General features: G+C 35.0%; 2 protein-coding genes across 7 annotated transcripts in view; one reads left to right on the plus strand and one right to left on the minus strand.

Annotated features, from left to right (window-relative positions):
• The window catches only part of LOC118265499 (juvenile hormone esterase), a 40,232-nt gene extending 30,208 nt beyond the window's left edge, over window positions 1–10,024 (plus strand). Inside the window, exons 1-4 of one of the 6 annotated variants that reach the window (XM_035578401.2) lie at window positions 3,614–3,822; window positions 7,503–7,644; window positions 8,038–9,332; window positions 9,690–10,024. In XM_035578401.2, coding sequence (XP_035434294.2) covers window positions 3,755–3,822; window positions 7,503–7,644; window positions 8,038–9,332; window positions 9,690–9,858 — 1,674 coding nt within the window. In that variant the 5' untranslated portion in view covers window positions 3,614–3,754 and the 3' untranslated portion in view covers window positions 9,859–10,024. Of the gene's footprint in view, window positions 1–3,613; window positions 3,823–5,438; window positions 5,458–6,565; window positions 6,585–6,621; window positions 6,814–6,872; window positions 7,022–7,502; window positions 7,645–8,037; window positions 9,333–9,689 lie in introns of those variants that run through there. The other 5 variants (XM_050705884.1, XM_050705885.1, XM_035578403.2 and 2 more) reach the window with 5 other exon arrangements.
• LOC118265500 (splicing factor U2af 38 kDa subunit) lies at window positions 9,992–13,367 on the minus strand. The gene is made up of 5 exons (XM_035578404.2): window positions 13,113–13,367; window positions 12,663–12,817; window positions 11,976–12,133; window positions 11,217–11,416; window positions 9,992–11,018 (listed from the first exon to the last, which is right to left on the minus strand). The coding sequence occupies exons 1-5, from the start codon at window positions 13,154–13,156 to the stop codon at window positions 10,886–10,888; spliced, it is 690 nt and encodes a 229-aa protein (XP_035434297.1). The 5' UTR covers window positions 13,157–13,367; the 3' UTR covers window positions 9,992–10,885.
• Between the last annotated feature and the right edge of the window lie 51 nt (window positions 13,368–13,418).

Raw genomic sequence — 13,418 nt, forward strand, 5'->3', positions numbered from 1 at the left:
TTTCTTGAAGGTTCAAAGGTCGTAACGGTTCGAGTGCGAGGATATTAATCACAGATACACTACCTTAACGCTTAACTTCTATCAATGGTCAAATCACTAACTTAAAAAAAAAGGCACAAAAAATATACCTACGTAACGAAAAATGAGCAGCGACCCTTTTTGTATGTTATTTGTTTGCGACATTGTTTTTCAAAGTACATTTCATGTCCCGAATAAATTCCGGAAGGTGTGCAGAGTCGGCACCTCTAGGGTCATGTCAACATAACACAATCATAATCTAACCTTATCTGGAAGCTGACACAGGGTGGGGAAATGCCAGCTCCACACACCTTATGACCGGTGTCCTTATCGTCACATATTTATAACTTTCACCGTACATTGTACATAATTAGACTGTATTCCGTGCTAGAGAACATAGTTTGGCTGTGTTCTGAAATTCTTTACCGCACATAGCATAGGATCACGCTATCTGAAGTTATGGATAGTCAAAGGCGGTAAAGTGTATGGTGTCATTTTATAAGCTATTTTTTAGAGAGTGAAGTTATGGGAGGTCCTTACTCGGTGGCAGTCACATTTGAAATCATTAGACCTGTTACTCGTGGTGGCCCGGAGGTTCTTATGTATGTTCGTATGTATGTAGAGTGCAGGCTCGAAACCTACCAACAGCAAGTACCTCTGTGTCTTTTGCAAAGTTATACGTACTTTCTGAGATTATTTAGACACCATTGACAAACGGTGAAGGAAAACATCGTGAGGAAACCTGGGCTTATAATTTCTAATTATAAGTTTGAAATCAAACTCAAACTCAAATCATTTATTGTATTCATGTATACATTTAGATGATACATCATTAGGGGCACTTGTCTCAACATGAAACCCGGTTAGGGTACGGCAACATACATTTTGACACATTTAGTATCTAGTCACTTAGTACTCATTATCTACATCTTAACAATAATGTGATATTTTAACAAAAACTAACATAAATATTATTACTATTGTAATTAATTAATATCTATCAATATCACCAACCCGCATTGAGCTAGCGTGGTGATTACCTAATGCTCAAACCCTTTCTCCGTGCGAGAAGAGGCGTCTGGTCAGCAGTCGCCACTTAATAGTCTGTTGATTTACTCCTTCCTATATTAAATATTTGTATAAGAAAATACCTAAATAATCCAGCTTAACCTGAAATTCCTGGAAAGTTAAAATTGAGAAATAATAAAGATGCTAAGGTTAATCTCGCTGGAGGCCACACAACTGCCGTTGATCGGTTAAACAACAATAACAGGTAATCAAGCTACCGATCGATATTCCGTTGCTGATTTTATAATTATACACATTAAATCATTAGACTTATTATAATCGCGGTAAATCATCTCGCGAATAATAATTTAAGTTTCAAAATAATTACATCAACTCATTTACTTATATTCATGACTCATGGTACAGACACCTATCTCACAGATTATCATATTAAATAACCAGATAAATAACAATAAAATTATTAGATTTAATAAAATTTAATAATACTCGTTCTTCCCCCAGGTTTAACTTGGCCATATTTTTAAAATAATACTGAATAGCATAAGCTATACTTTTTTTGAGGCGTGAAAACCTTCCAATGACTTCTCCCGCCTTGAGCGAGGCGAGAGGGAGTGTCAAACTGTTACTGACTAAAAACCACCCCGTTCCTACTCCTGTTTTCGAGCCGAAGCCCCGGTAACCCGCTAGGTAGTTAGCTCCGGAGCTTAAGGATACTTAGAAAACAAAACTTAAGATTTTTAACGACTTGAAAATATTGCCATGTATTTATTTAAGAGGTACAAATAAGATATTTATTAAATCTCGACGAATTCTCAAGAATTTGAACATGGACGCCTAAGAAATTGTATTTTGAAAATGACCTGTTATATTAAATTATATTTCCATTCCATTTGATTTATTAAAATTTATGAAACGAATTTCATAAATTTTCCCTCCATTTATTTGCATATACTTTACGCTTGTATATTAAAAACAGAGAATCATAAATTACGTAAAAAAAGCAATCTGGATCCAAACACGGTATGTATTGAAGATAGAAAATAATGGCCACAAAGTCAAAAGTTCGTGGCTATAAAATAAATAACGTTAGAACATTCAGTTCGCTAAAATAAAGAGCTTAGATTACTGAGTAGGTTCATTTTGTAATTAAAATCTCAAAAATTTGGTCAGATTTCATAAACACGTGGGTATGTAGTTCTACCTAATTAACATTAGATACCATCGTGATGAAAATAATAGTTGTGGATAGAAAAGCTCTGAAATGTTGCGAGTTTAACTAACAGAATACATAATTAGCAATGGATAAGTAGGGGCTTTTCTGAGCCAACTTAAGCCCAATGATTTAACTAATTATACGTAACCTTACGTCATACGAAAAATGCTGATGATTTTTTTATAATTTAGAAGAAAGTCTTTTAGCTTAGAAAGACATCCCAATGGACAGTCTTTTATGTCTGCTTACTAGCTTGAATGAAAAATCTTATAAAACAGCATCCCTGTCTTGTTGGCGATATGGCAACTCCAATCTTAGACGGTAGATGGCAGTCGCTTCATGTAAAAAACTGACATTTAGCTGAGCGACTTCAAAAAAAGTAAAAATGGAAATGACCAGGAAAATGAGCAAGTTAATAATTAATAAGTTACAGGTAAGTATATGAGTTACAAGTCCATCTGCCATTCGAAATACATTCAAAGAGATACGTTGAACGAAATCGAAACGAGACCGCGTTCGGCGCTCTGATTCGCCGACTCCAATGAAACACAAGTAGTAAGGATATGAGATAGATATGATAATCTCTCGTGACTAAGCAACTATTATCAAGTACTTGGGTACTTAAGTACAAAGTTATCTACTGTAACTATCAACAATTCTACATAATATCAACTAAATTGCAGTGTTCAAACTTCATTACGTTTAGGGTAGATAAGTACTTGATCATATATTTTCGTTCAATAACGTTGTTTTAGTTTGACCAAAGGCATATTTAGTAGAAGTAAAAATTTTAAGTCCGGTGTCCATGGACCAGCTTATTGGGGCAAAATGTATAATTCCAAAGCTACTGAGGATTTTGTAAACCAGATAACCGCTAGGTACCGTTGATCCGTTAGGTACAAACTTTGTTCGTCGCAGAATTCAAACATGCATTTCAACCTCTACGACTACGACCCAAAATTACCTAAATGTTAGAAAATGTCAATGTTACAAACATTATAGTAGTACAAACAGTAGATATAATAGTCGTTATCCGAGTTAGTTAGTTTTCTGTTAAATGCTACTCACTGGAAACTACGTTCTAACTAATTATACTAGAAAACGAGTTATGTATAGATTCAAAAGAACATAAATTTTGATATCAAGGTATCAAGCAGGTAGATATTTACAATTTATTTACAAATCATCATACGTGCCGTCATCATGAAAGTTTCAAAGTCCAGAAACGAGATAAACTTTACAGTCCCACAATTAAATGATTAGTCTGCTATAATGAATCAGAATAATATTTTACTTAGTGCTAGATAACGTAGATAATAAACTATTGTAATTGAAGATAATACTGATAACGTAACGTGCAATACGGAGTTCGTGTCTAGTGCTCGTTTATTGCTTACACCAAGCAGCCATTTTACTCCAGTGCCCGTGTTAAATATACAAGTGCAAGTGTGACAAACGTACAAACATTTTAATCGAACCAATAGATATTTTACAATGCATTGGCGATCGATATGCTGTTATTTTTGCTCGCCGCGCGAAGGGAACAGCAAAACAATCAGCCTGTAAGTATATTCGTGAGTAAAATAAGCGGAAACTTAAAAATATAAACTAGTGGCTCCGCACTCGTGGTATTTATAAAAGGAATCCTTTTTTGTTTTCACAAACGAAGCATCCTTTGAGTTTCACTTAGCTCTTAAGATAAACCTTTTTACTTTTTAATAATTCATCTCTATTTAATTGATGTTACAATGATTAAGTAACCTAAGTTAAGACTTTTATAAAGTTTAACTTAAATGTTCTTAATCCTAATTAAATAGGCGTAGGTAGTTGTTAGAGTTGGTGTTCCAATAAACTTATTGTGGAGTTAATTATTTGTAAAGTTAATATTATATATTCAAATATTCATACGCATTAATGGGCAAAACTCTATTGGATTTTATCGGTTGAATGCTTTTGAATTTACTTAATACATACTAAATAATATTTATTTAATACAAACTATCAACAGGGAGTGATATTACCTTTAAATATCTTCTACTTACTAACTAGTCACAATCTCCATAGATATCTATCACAATTCCGATTGCTTCAAAAGGGAAGTGCATTACAAACCTTGCACTAGTTTGACCTTAGAACACTGGTTACAAATAATTATAATAAGAACCTATGTCACCATTATACATACATTCCAACAGACTGTTCCACTGTATAAGATTCATATTGTATCCGATCAATGTGTTTAACCCTGGGTATCGCGAGGGTTAAACAGGGGCTGATTTAATAAAAGGTGGTAGGTAGTGGTTACCGAATTTTTTTACTCCGTATCCTTGTACCAACCTCTTGATCCAATACTGACGACACCTGATACCAACCTAACTAATAAATTCTCAGGATACCTATAGTATTGCCTGAGAATCTTAACACCGCGATTCAAAAATGGTCTCAAATAAAAAGCGCCATCTCTTGACGAAATTTGGAACTATGTTTTATTTGAAGTTTGAATCGCGGGTTTCTTATATAGATAATAAATGATATTTTTTTTGAGACAAGCCCGCCACAACCTCCCATTCCGCTGCAACTCCTGTCAAGATAATAAATGCTATGCGGTTAAACACAATGTTTGTATCACTTCGTAAATACTTAGAAGATTAAATAAAAAGATCTTAAAAACGTCCCACTTTCGTAGCACATTCCTAATTCCGTGTTCGTCCATTGTTTTCAGTACAATGTGCATAAGCTGTTTGAAAGCTGCTACATTTATTCATAATGTTGCACGGGGCAACTCAACGATCTCTGGGATTTATCACACAAATATCCTCATTTACAGTCACAGACGGATAAACATGGGTATTTCATGTTTACTGTGTTTATTACATAAGTCTGTAATAAATTAACGACTCTTAATTCCATGTACCTAGTGTTCATGTTGTGTATTGTACTCTTAACTTAATTGACTAGTTCATTATTGTTTGTGCGTGTGTTCAGTTGTCAAACTTTTGCTCTGAATTTACTAAGTTTGTGTTCTTATATTTTTAATTTCATTAAATATTATTTACAAAGTTATATTTAATTTATTTCGTACTAATCCATCAAATATAAAGTGCTTTAAGTCCACTAAGATAACTATAAGATAATAATACCTAGTTAAAACGTGTTAAATTAGACAGTGAACAGCCAACATTCATCTTATGAATTGAGTAAGTTTGGAAAGCAGTCAGTCACGAGAAGCAGTTACTACAACTAACTATGTAGTAACCCAGCAACTCTGTCAAAGTATGTCATAGTTTCCAACCAATAGGTAGATACTCCAGAATACTGGGCTGGACTGGACTTTAGACAAAGTTAACTTATCGAACACATTAAGATGAATTCGACCGCGTCTGTCGATAGCCGAAAGATTGTTGATGATGCATTGCAATTTGCAACTGGCTTAGTTTTGTTACAATTCAGTTCAGAATAATTCCAAATCTTGTTTACCTAAACTTAGTTATTCTCATTGGGACTATCTGTTTCTCTCATTGTAGTAGAGACAATCACAGAGTGCTACATACAAACCATCCTCATAAAATCTTAGTTCTTTCGCATCCAATTAAACGCGTCGCGCAAATATTTACCACCCACGTTGTTCAGTATTCAGGACCTGTTATATCGGACATAACTATGTGTACTGATTTAATACAGGTTCTGCTTAACTCTAAACTTAAACTAACTTATTAATTGTGAAAACACGAAAAGGACAATTTCAAAATACCGCCACAGAAATCGTTTATGCGCACTAAGCGCCGCGCAGGGGTTGGCGCGAGGGTGCGATTTCGTTCAAAAATGGTAATATCGGTTAAGAAACACGTATAAATTTAATGAGACCAAAATCTTAGTTTAACCTAATATCAAATCAAAAAAGAACAACCCAAAAGTGTATAAGTATTCTGTCGATAAATTAAAATAGGTACGCGTAATAGACATATATTATCTTTCTAAAAACCACACAATTATTGGTGACAGTTAAAATCAAGCGTAAAACATATAAACATGATTAGGTACTATAACATATTAGGCCCCTACATTTCCCCTAATTTTGTATAACGGTTTTTGATAAAAAGCAGACTGTAATGCCACACTCTATAGTTTTGTCTCTACCTTGTAACGATCGATAAATGATGTGACACATTGTTTTGACGTTTCAACTGATAAGAAACCGTGCTTAGGTTATTTTTTTATTGTTAAAAGAATTTCTCGTATAAACGACTTTTCAAACTCGTTACGTTAGTTAATTATCTTTAATCAATTACTTATTGTTAAAACAGAAATACACGCACATATATAGGTACGTGGTATTTATAATCACCACGTCTGGCAAATACCACGTTATTGTTATTAAAAATAAATAAACATACCAAAATAAAATAAAACCATGAATGATGTGGCATTAAAATTTGTACTTAGATCTGCTTGAAATCTTAACAGCTGATCCTGATAAATTTTCTTACATATTAAAGTAAATAAATAGGACTTGTGTTCCAACCAAAGAAACGTTTACCTAAGTATATGTCTAGGTACGTATTACAATGTCCGACGATCAGATCTATAACAAACGCCTCACGTCTGCATCGTGTGTCGTGATTAAATCGTGACGTCACCTATACATAAGTACGTCACTGCATATCTGATACCTATATGTGATACCGGTGTCCAGTATCCACTCTGAATATTGGTAGCACACCCGTGCATCTTCGAAATTGGTTCCAATTAATTGAAGTATAGGTAATCCTTCTATCTTAACAAAGTAACTAAAAAATATTATGCAATTGTTTACTATAAGTATATTAATGTTTGCAATGTGGGTAGTTGGGTACGTTAGGTACTCGACCGCACGCATGTAATGTAGGTACATTACGTATAAGACTTATATCTAGACTGTAGATATAAATAAATAATAATACAACTCGTTTTGTTGTATCTACATAAGTATTTGCAGCGCATTACCAACTATCACAAGTATTACAACACTAATATAATTTATCTTGTTTCTATGCGTCTCGAAATATAGGAAGTAGACACGATTGTATAATTATGATACGTTACATGCCTGTTTTGGCAACAAACCAACAGACAGTTTCACACGCTATAAGTCTCACCTATGTCACTACGATTTTCATTCAAAGCTGATTACAATATAATTATAATTAATTTTCCCAGATTTCCTTGTTGACTATAAATATTCAAGTTTAACTTGTATTTGCAGAGTGAGTCGCAATCTGCCAATGCCGCTCGTGAAGACTGTGCAAGGCGAGTTGAAGGGAGTCGTATGCCACGACACCGTGAGCTATGTGACGTTTAAAGGCATACCGTATGCTAAGCCGCCACTTGGTGAATTAAGATTCAAGGTGAGTAGGTACCAACATACTTAACTATGTACGGTTTGTAGCGTTTTTTTCTCACTTCAAACGAAAGCATTCCTAAGCATGCAACATTAGTATTCACTCGGAGACTATGGACATTTTATGATGGTATTCGCGTAGTAGACGCAGGTTTATAATGAAATTTTTATTTCGACTCGACGAGTACATTAAATAGCAAATCATATTACCATATCAAGCAGTTGCTTATCTTAAATAGATTGTACGTAAAGTAGGTATGTAACACGAATATAAAGTATATCTAGCTACTTATATCGTCAGGTTCAAGGGTGTTTTTCTTAACCCTACTGGTTTAGACAGTGTGCAAACATGATATTCATGATATATGTAAAAAAATGCTATTCATTCGTTTTCTTGTAGGCTCCGGAGCCTCCTGAACCCTGGGAGGGTGTTCGGGACGCGTCACAACATGGCCCCGTCTGCCCGCAGTACAATGAGCGCATGAACCGTGTAGAAGCAGGCAGCGAAGACTGTCTCTACCTCAATGTGTACACCAAAACATTGACACCACCCAGTCCTCTCCCTGTAATGGTCTGGATCCACGGCGGCGGGTTTTACACTGGCTCAGGCGACTCCGACTTCTACGGACCTGAGTTCTTCATGGAACATGACGTCATATTAGTAACCATTAACTATAGATTAGAAGTCTTAGGTTTCCTCTGTTTAGACACTGAAGAAGTTCCAGGAAATGCTGGCATGAAAGACCAAGTCTTAGCTTTAAAGTGGGTAAAGCAAAATATCGCAGCTTTCGGGGGAGATCCCAACAATGTGACCATCTTCGGGTGTAGCGCAGGGTCCGCTTCTGTGTCCTGCCATTTGGTGTCCAAAATGAGTGAGGGACTATTTAACAAAGCTATATGCCAAAGTGGTGTATGCCTCAATGAGTGGAGCTATAACTTATATGCTCGCCAAAGGGCTTTTCAACTAGGAAAACTTTTAGGAAAAGACACTGACGATCCAAAGGAACTTTTAGAGTTCTTAAGAAGTGTACCGGCCACATCTTTAATTAGTATACAGTTACCATTATTAGAATTAAAATATAATGATTTATTAGATAGCATTCTGTTTGGACCTGTTATTGAAAAAGTCGGTTCAGACAAAAACAAATTCTTATCAGATATGCCAATAGAATTGGTGAAAAACGGGCATATGGCCAAAGTTCCTCTTATATTAGGATTTACTTCTGGTGACGGAATAGAAATAGCAAGAAAACTGCCTCATATCGCTGGGTTCTTAACAACTCCAGGTGCTGTAGTTCCAAGAGAACTAAAATTAAAATGGGAACCAGAAAAGGTACAAAAAGCAGACGAAAGAATAAGAAAACATTACTTTCAAGATAAACCGATATCGATGGAAGAAATACAACAATATTCAGATTTCGAAACAGACAGAGTGTTTTTATACAACATCGTTAGATATGCGCGCTACCATCTGCAGTACGCTTCAGAACCAGTTTATTTCTACGAATTTGTGGCTGAAACTGAAAGAAACTTCACGAAAAAGTCATATAACATGGATTCTTTGAAAGGCGTTTGTCATTCTGATGAATTACCGTATCTCTTCAATGTGACCTGTATAGACATACCATTATCGGATGAATCAATAGACATAATAAAACAATTTGTAAGACTGTGGACAAACTTCGCTAGTACTGGGTAAGTTAAATTAAAGTGCCTTCTACATCGTGCAGTAGATGCACCACTTAAGTTTAAGGCTACCATATCTCTGTAGACATGAATTGTACAAACATTGTCGCAGCAGTTAGTAACAAAGTTGCTAAATAATTTGCAACGCTACGGTCGCTTTGTGAACCACGAAACATAAACTGCAAAACGTTGGCAGGAGTCCTGTTTTGCTACTACGCGAACTAAGTTCTCAAGCGAATGTTTGTTGAAAGAAAATTGCTTTCTCTTCAGTTATGACATTGGTAGTTTGTTTACACTTAGAAACACGATACACAAACTGAGTAAACCTCACAGATACATTATATTCATTGTTTTTATTCATTCCAGGAAACCTACGCAGAGTGGCGGCGAGGAATGGAAGCCATTTAAGGAAGATGAACGAAATTATTACATTATTGGAAAAACTCTGCAATGTAAAAAAGACCCTCGCAAAGATAACATTACTTTCTGGGAAGACATTTACGAGGAATCACAATTAAATGTAAATAAACAATAATTCTATGTTGCGAAATGTCGGTGTTGTGTGATACTTAATAATAAAACCAATGCTTTAATGTGTTAACTAGCGTAACATGTTGAGATCTGTTATGTACAGTATTTAAAAGGATTTAGCAAAATAAAGAGCAGTATTAGAGATTAAACTTATATTAATTTTTGCATCATTCACGTTTTTTTACACAAATATCCTGTCCACCTTGGGTATGACAAATATTACCCAATAAAGTCCTTAAAATGACACATAGCTATCGGAAAATAATATGATTTTAAACTAAAATGTCTAAAAACTCATGAGATACACACTGTTATAGTGGTAATTACATCAAAAACAGATGACAATATTTTTGCAGTGAAATTAATACATTTATTGTAAATCACATTGATGAAAAAACATAAAATTTATATATTTTGAAGCTAAAATATGTATTGTACTTATGATATCAAAACTGATACCTACACAAAATGCATGCAAGACTTGTAACTGAAAACAATTATATTTTGTTGGTTATAATATTTGGTTGAAATTAAATGGTAATTAGAAATCCATTGAAAGTTATTAAAACAAGATTGAAACTGAAGACATTGTATTAACAACATTTTTGCGAGTTTTACAAAATCAAAACAGATCATAATATGCAGATTGTATCTCAACAAATGTCACACAAAATAACAGAATAGTCTAGCTTGATTGTAATAGTCTCTGTTCACATTTGGAATACATTTCAGTCCAGTGTAGAGCAATGGTTAAAACTGTGTGATCTCACATTATTCACAACTCGGGAACAGAACGAGGTGTGAGTTAGACCTAATGTCCAGGACGTATCATTTGACGAATGCATGCAACCTATTAATGACGAATGGCAAGTGACTGACACGACATTGCCGCTCCGTGAAAACGATTTTCTTTGATTCTACGCAAAATGCAAGCATTCGCCTTAAAATCGTCAACGGACGAAAGCGTGCGCATGAAGGGCAGCTTACGTGGACACTAGGCCTTAGACCACAGGTGTTTGTTGTTTTTTTGGTCAGTATCGACCGGAACGGGAGTTGCGCGGTGGGTCGCGGCGACGGTTCTCTCCGCGAGAGCGTGAGCGGCGGCGACGGTCGCGCGACCTGCTGCGGGAACGACGTGATCCCTTGCGACGGGAGTACAAATATCTGGAACATTACACAACATTGTTAATTTTATATACATTGTACCACCGGTACAAGATTGTCAAACAAATCTATCTCCTAAAAAAACACTACTCTTATTGAAACATGAGAGCTTGACTGCAATTACTTAATTATACTTCAAGAGGAAGGAAAGAAACAGAAATCAAATAAGTTGACAACAGAAATGTAGGTATTCCTCACCTTCTTAGTTCTCTAGAAATAGGCTTCAAGTGCATGAAGTTGCAGAATCCACTGCGAGTGCACTCTCCCATCTCATACTGACGACAGCATGCTTCACGGAAGTCCGTCACAGGGGACAGCTCCGCATACACCGGCCGACCGCCAAACCAACGGTTGTTCAGGTCATTCACAGCCTTCTCAGCATCTTCTTCACGGCGGAACTGTCAACAAATAGTAACATGTCAGTCATAAAATAACAAGAGATAAAATAATACTACATACATATCGTCATGCTTTTAATCCCTGAAGGGTTAGGCAGAGGTGCACATTATAGCATGTAATGCCATTGTGTACACCCACTTTTCACAATTTATGTTCTAGGTCCCATAGGTGGTGAGCCTGTTGCCATAATAAAATAATACTGTTCTTAAAATAATAATTACACAACAATCTCATGCTTATTATTGAAATAGCATTAAGCAAACTCAATTTAATTCTGTCAATCATAAAAAGAAAAAAAATGGCTAGTTCTGATTTAGCAAGTATCCATTAACTTATGTATACATATGATATAACTTTAATGGTTTTGTAATTGGTAACTCAACATCAATGTGATGAATGTAAAATACCACATCAAATACCACACTTTCCAAAACAGTAGAAAGAACATGAGAAACAAACATTTTATCAGTGTTACTAACTATTAAAGTTCTATAATACTTGTATGGTTTTAAACTAGTAAAAAAAGAAAATTATAAAACAACTGCAATTGTAACTCACCTTAATATAAACATTTCCGACTAAGTGATCACCTAAGTTGTCGCACACATTCATTTCTTCAATTTCCCCATATTTGTCTTCACATTCAACAAAGACATCTTCAAAAAAGTTGTCATAATGCTCCTGCATCTCCTCATCGGACACGTTGGCAACAACCACTGAAAGTAAAGAAATGAAATATTAATACACCATGAATAACACATTAATGAGAATATGGTGTTTATGTCTTATCTTATAAAAGGAAACTTCTGTGAACAAAGTTGTACTTACTTAAATAGCTGGGACATTGTTTAAATGCTTTACCATACTAATTATTTGTGGATCAATGTTATTTTATTTACACTAATAACTTTATCACTTAATTGTTTGACTAAATAATTAGAAGCATGTGAATTTTAGTGTGAACTTTGAACTGGTATGGTATTTATTTGGTAACTGGCTACTTCTGCATGGTTTCACACACTCAACTTAGCTCCTTTTCATCATAGAATAATATTTTATAGCCTATAATCATCCTCAATAATTGGACTTTAGGACACATAAAGACTTTTTCAAATCAGACCATACATATGTTTGGGTATGCTACTCTCCAGAAGTACTTCTAGAGTCTTCAGCTTTAGATATTAGTATAGATGTAGAATTGTGGATAACTAACAGTGAAGGAAAATTCCATATAATTATACTTACAATGACTGCCATCAGCTGACTTGGCTGAATTCTGAGGGTTTACATACAGATTCTGCAACAGCACAGTCTGTGAGAACGTTGGTTTGTTGTGGATACGAGAGCATCGGTCACCATGTCTGCATGCCCCAATTTTGAAGTAGAAGGAACAGTTTACTCTGAAACATAAACAATAGATATTTAGTATTTATGTCTAAAATGAAATGGAAGAACATACATAACAAATAGAAATACTTATACGTGATTGTAATAAGATTATACGTAAAATAGAAGAAAAACAGTTAAAATACCACAATAATACCATATAACGAATCACGAATAACACAGAAGAGGTTATAATGGTTTCATTTTCAATAACATATCGCAATAATCGTAAGCTTATTGCAAACTAAAAACTTCGCATCAAAAAAGAGATTTAAAAAGGCTATAGATGTTTAATAAATGAATACTTACTTATCCTTTTCGGTTCCAAATATAGCAGCTAAATACTCAGCCATTGTAAAACACCGCCCGACACGGCCGCTCGCTCTTCTCTAATGAATCCTCTCCCGCACACTTTACGTGTGAGACTAACTTAAAACTCACTACACTTTCAACAGAAACACATTTAAGTAGACACTCAAACCAATATTAATAAATATACACCACAAGAAAGTACGACAAATGCGTACGCTGCGTCGAAGTGACAAGTAATGAATGAATGAAGGAAGGAGGAATGAAGCATTGTTCTGTTTGAAGTTTGATGACCAAGCCACGCAG

The sequence above is a fragment of the Spodoptera frugiperda genome, chromosome 28, assembly GCF_023101765.2.
Source record: "Spodoptera frugiperda isolate SF20-4 chromosome 28, AGI-APGP_CSIRO_Sfru_2.0, whole genome shotgun sequence".
Classification (NCBI taxonomy): Eukaryota; Metazoa; Arthropoda; class Insecta; order Lepidoptera; family Noctuidae; genus Spodoptera; species Spodoptera frugiperda.

Excerpts from the sequence above, each read along its gene's own strand:
- LOC118265500 (XM_035578404.2), bottom strand. The coding sequence starts at position 13,156 with ATGGCTGAGTATTTAGCTGCTATATTTGGAACCGAAAAGGATAA. Across the intron at positions 12,134-12,662 it reads GTCAGCTGATGGCAGTCATT|TGGTTGTTGCCAACGTGTCC; the intron begins GTAAGTATAATT and ends CTTTACTTTCAG. Across the intron at positions 11,019-11,216 it reads ATTTCTAGAGAACTAAGAAG|ATATTTGTACTCCCGTCGCA; the intron begins GTGAGGAATACC and ends GTAATGTTCCAG.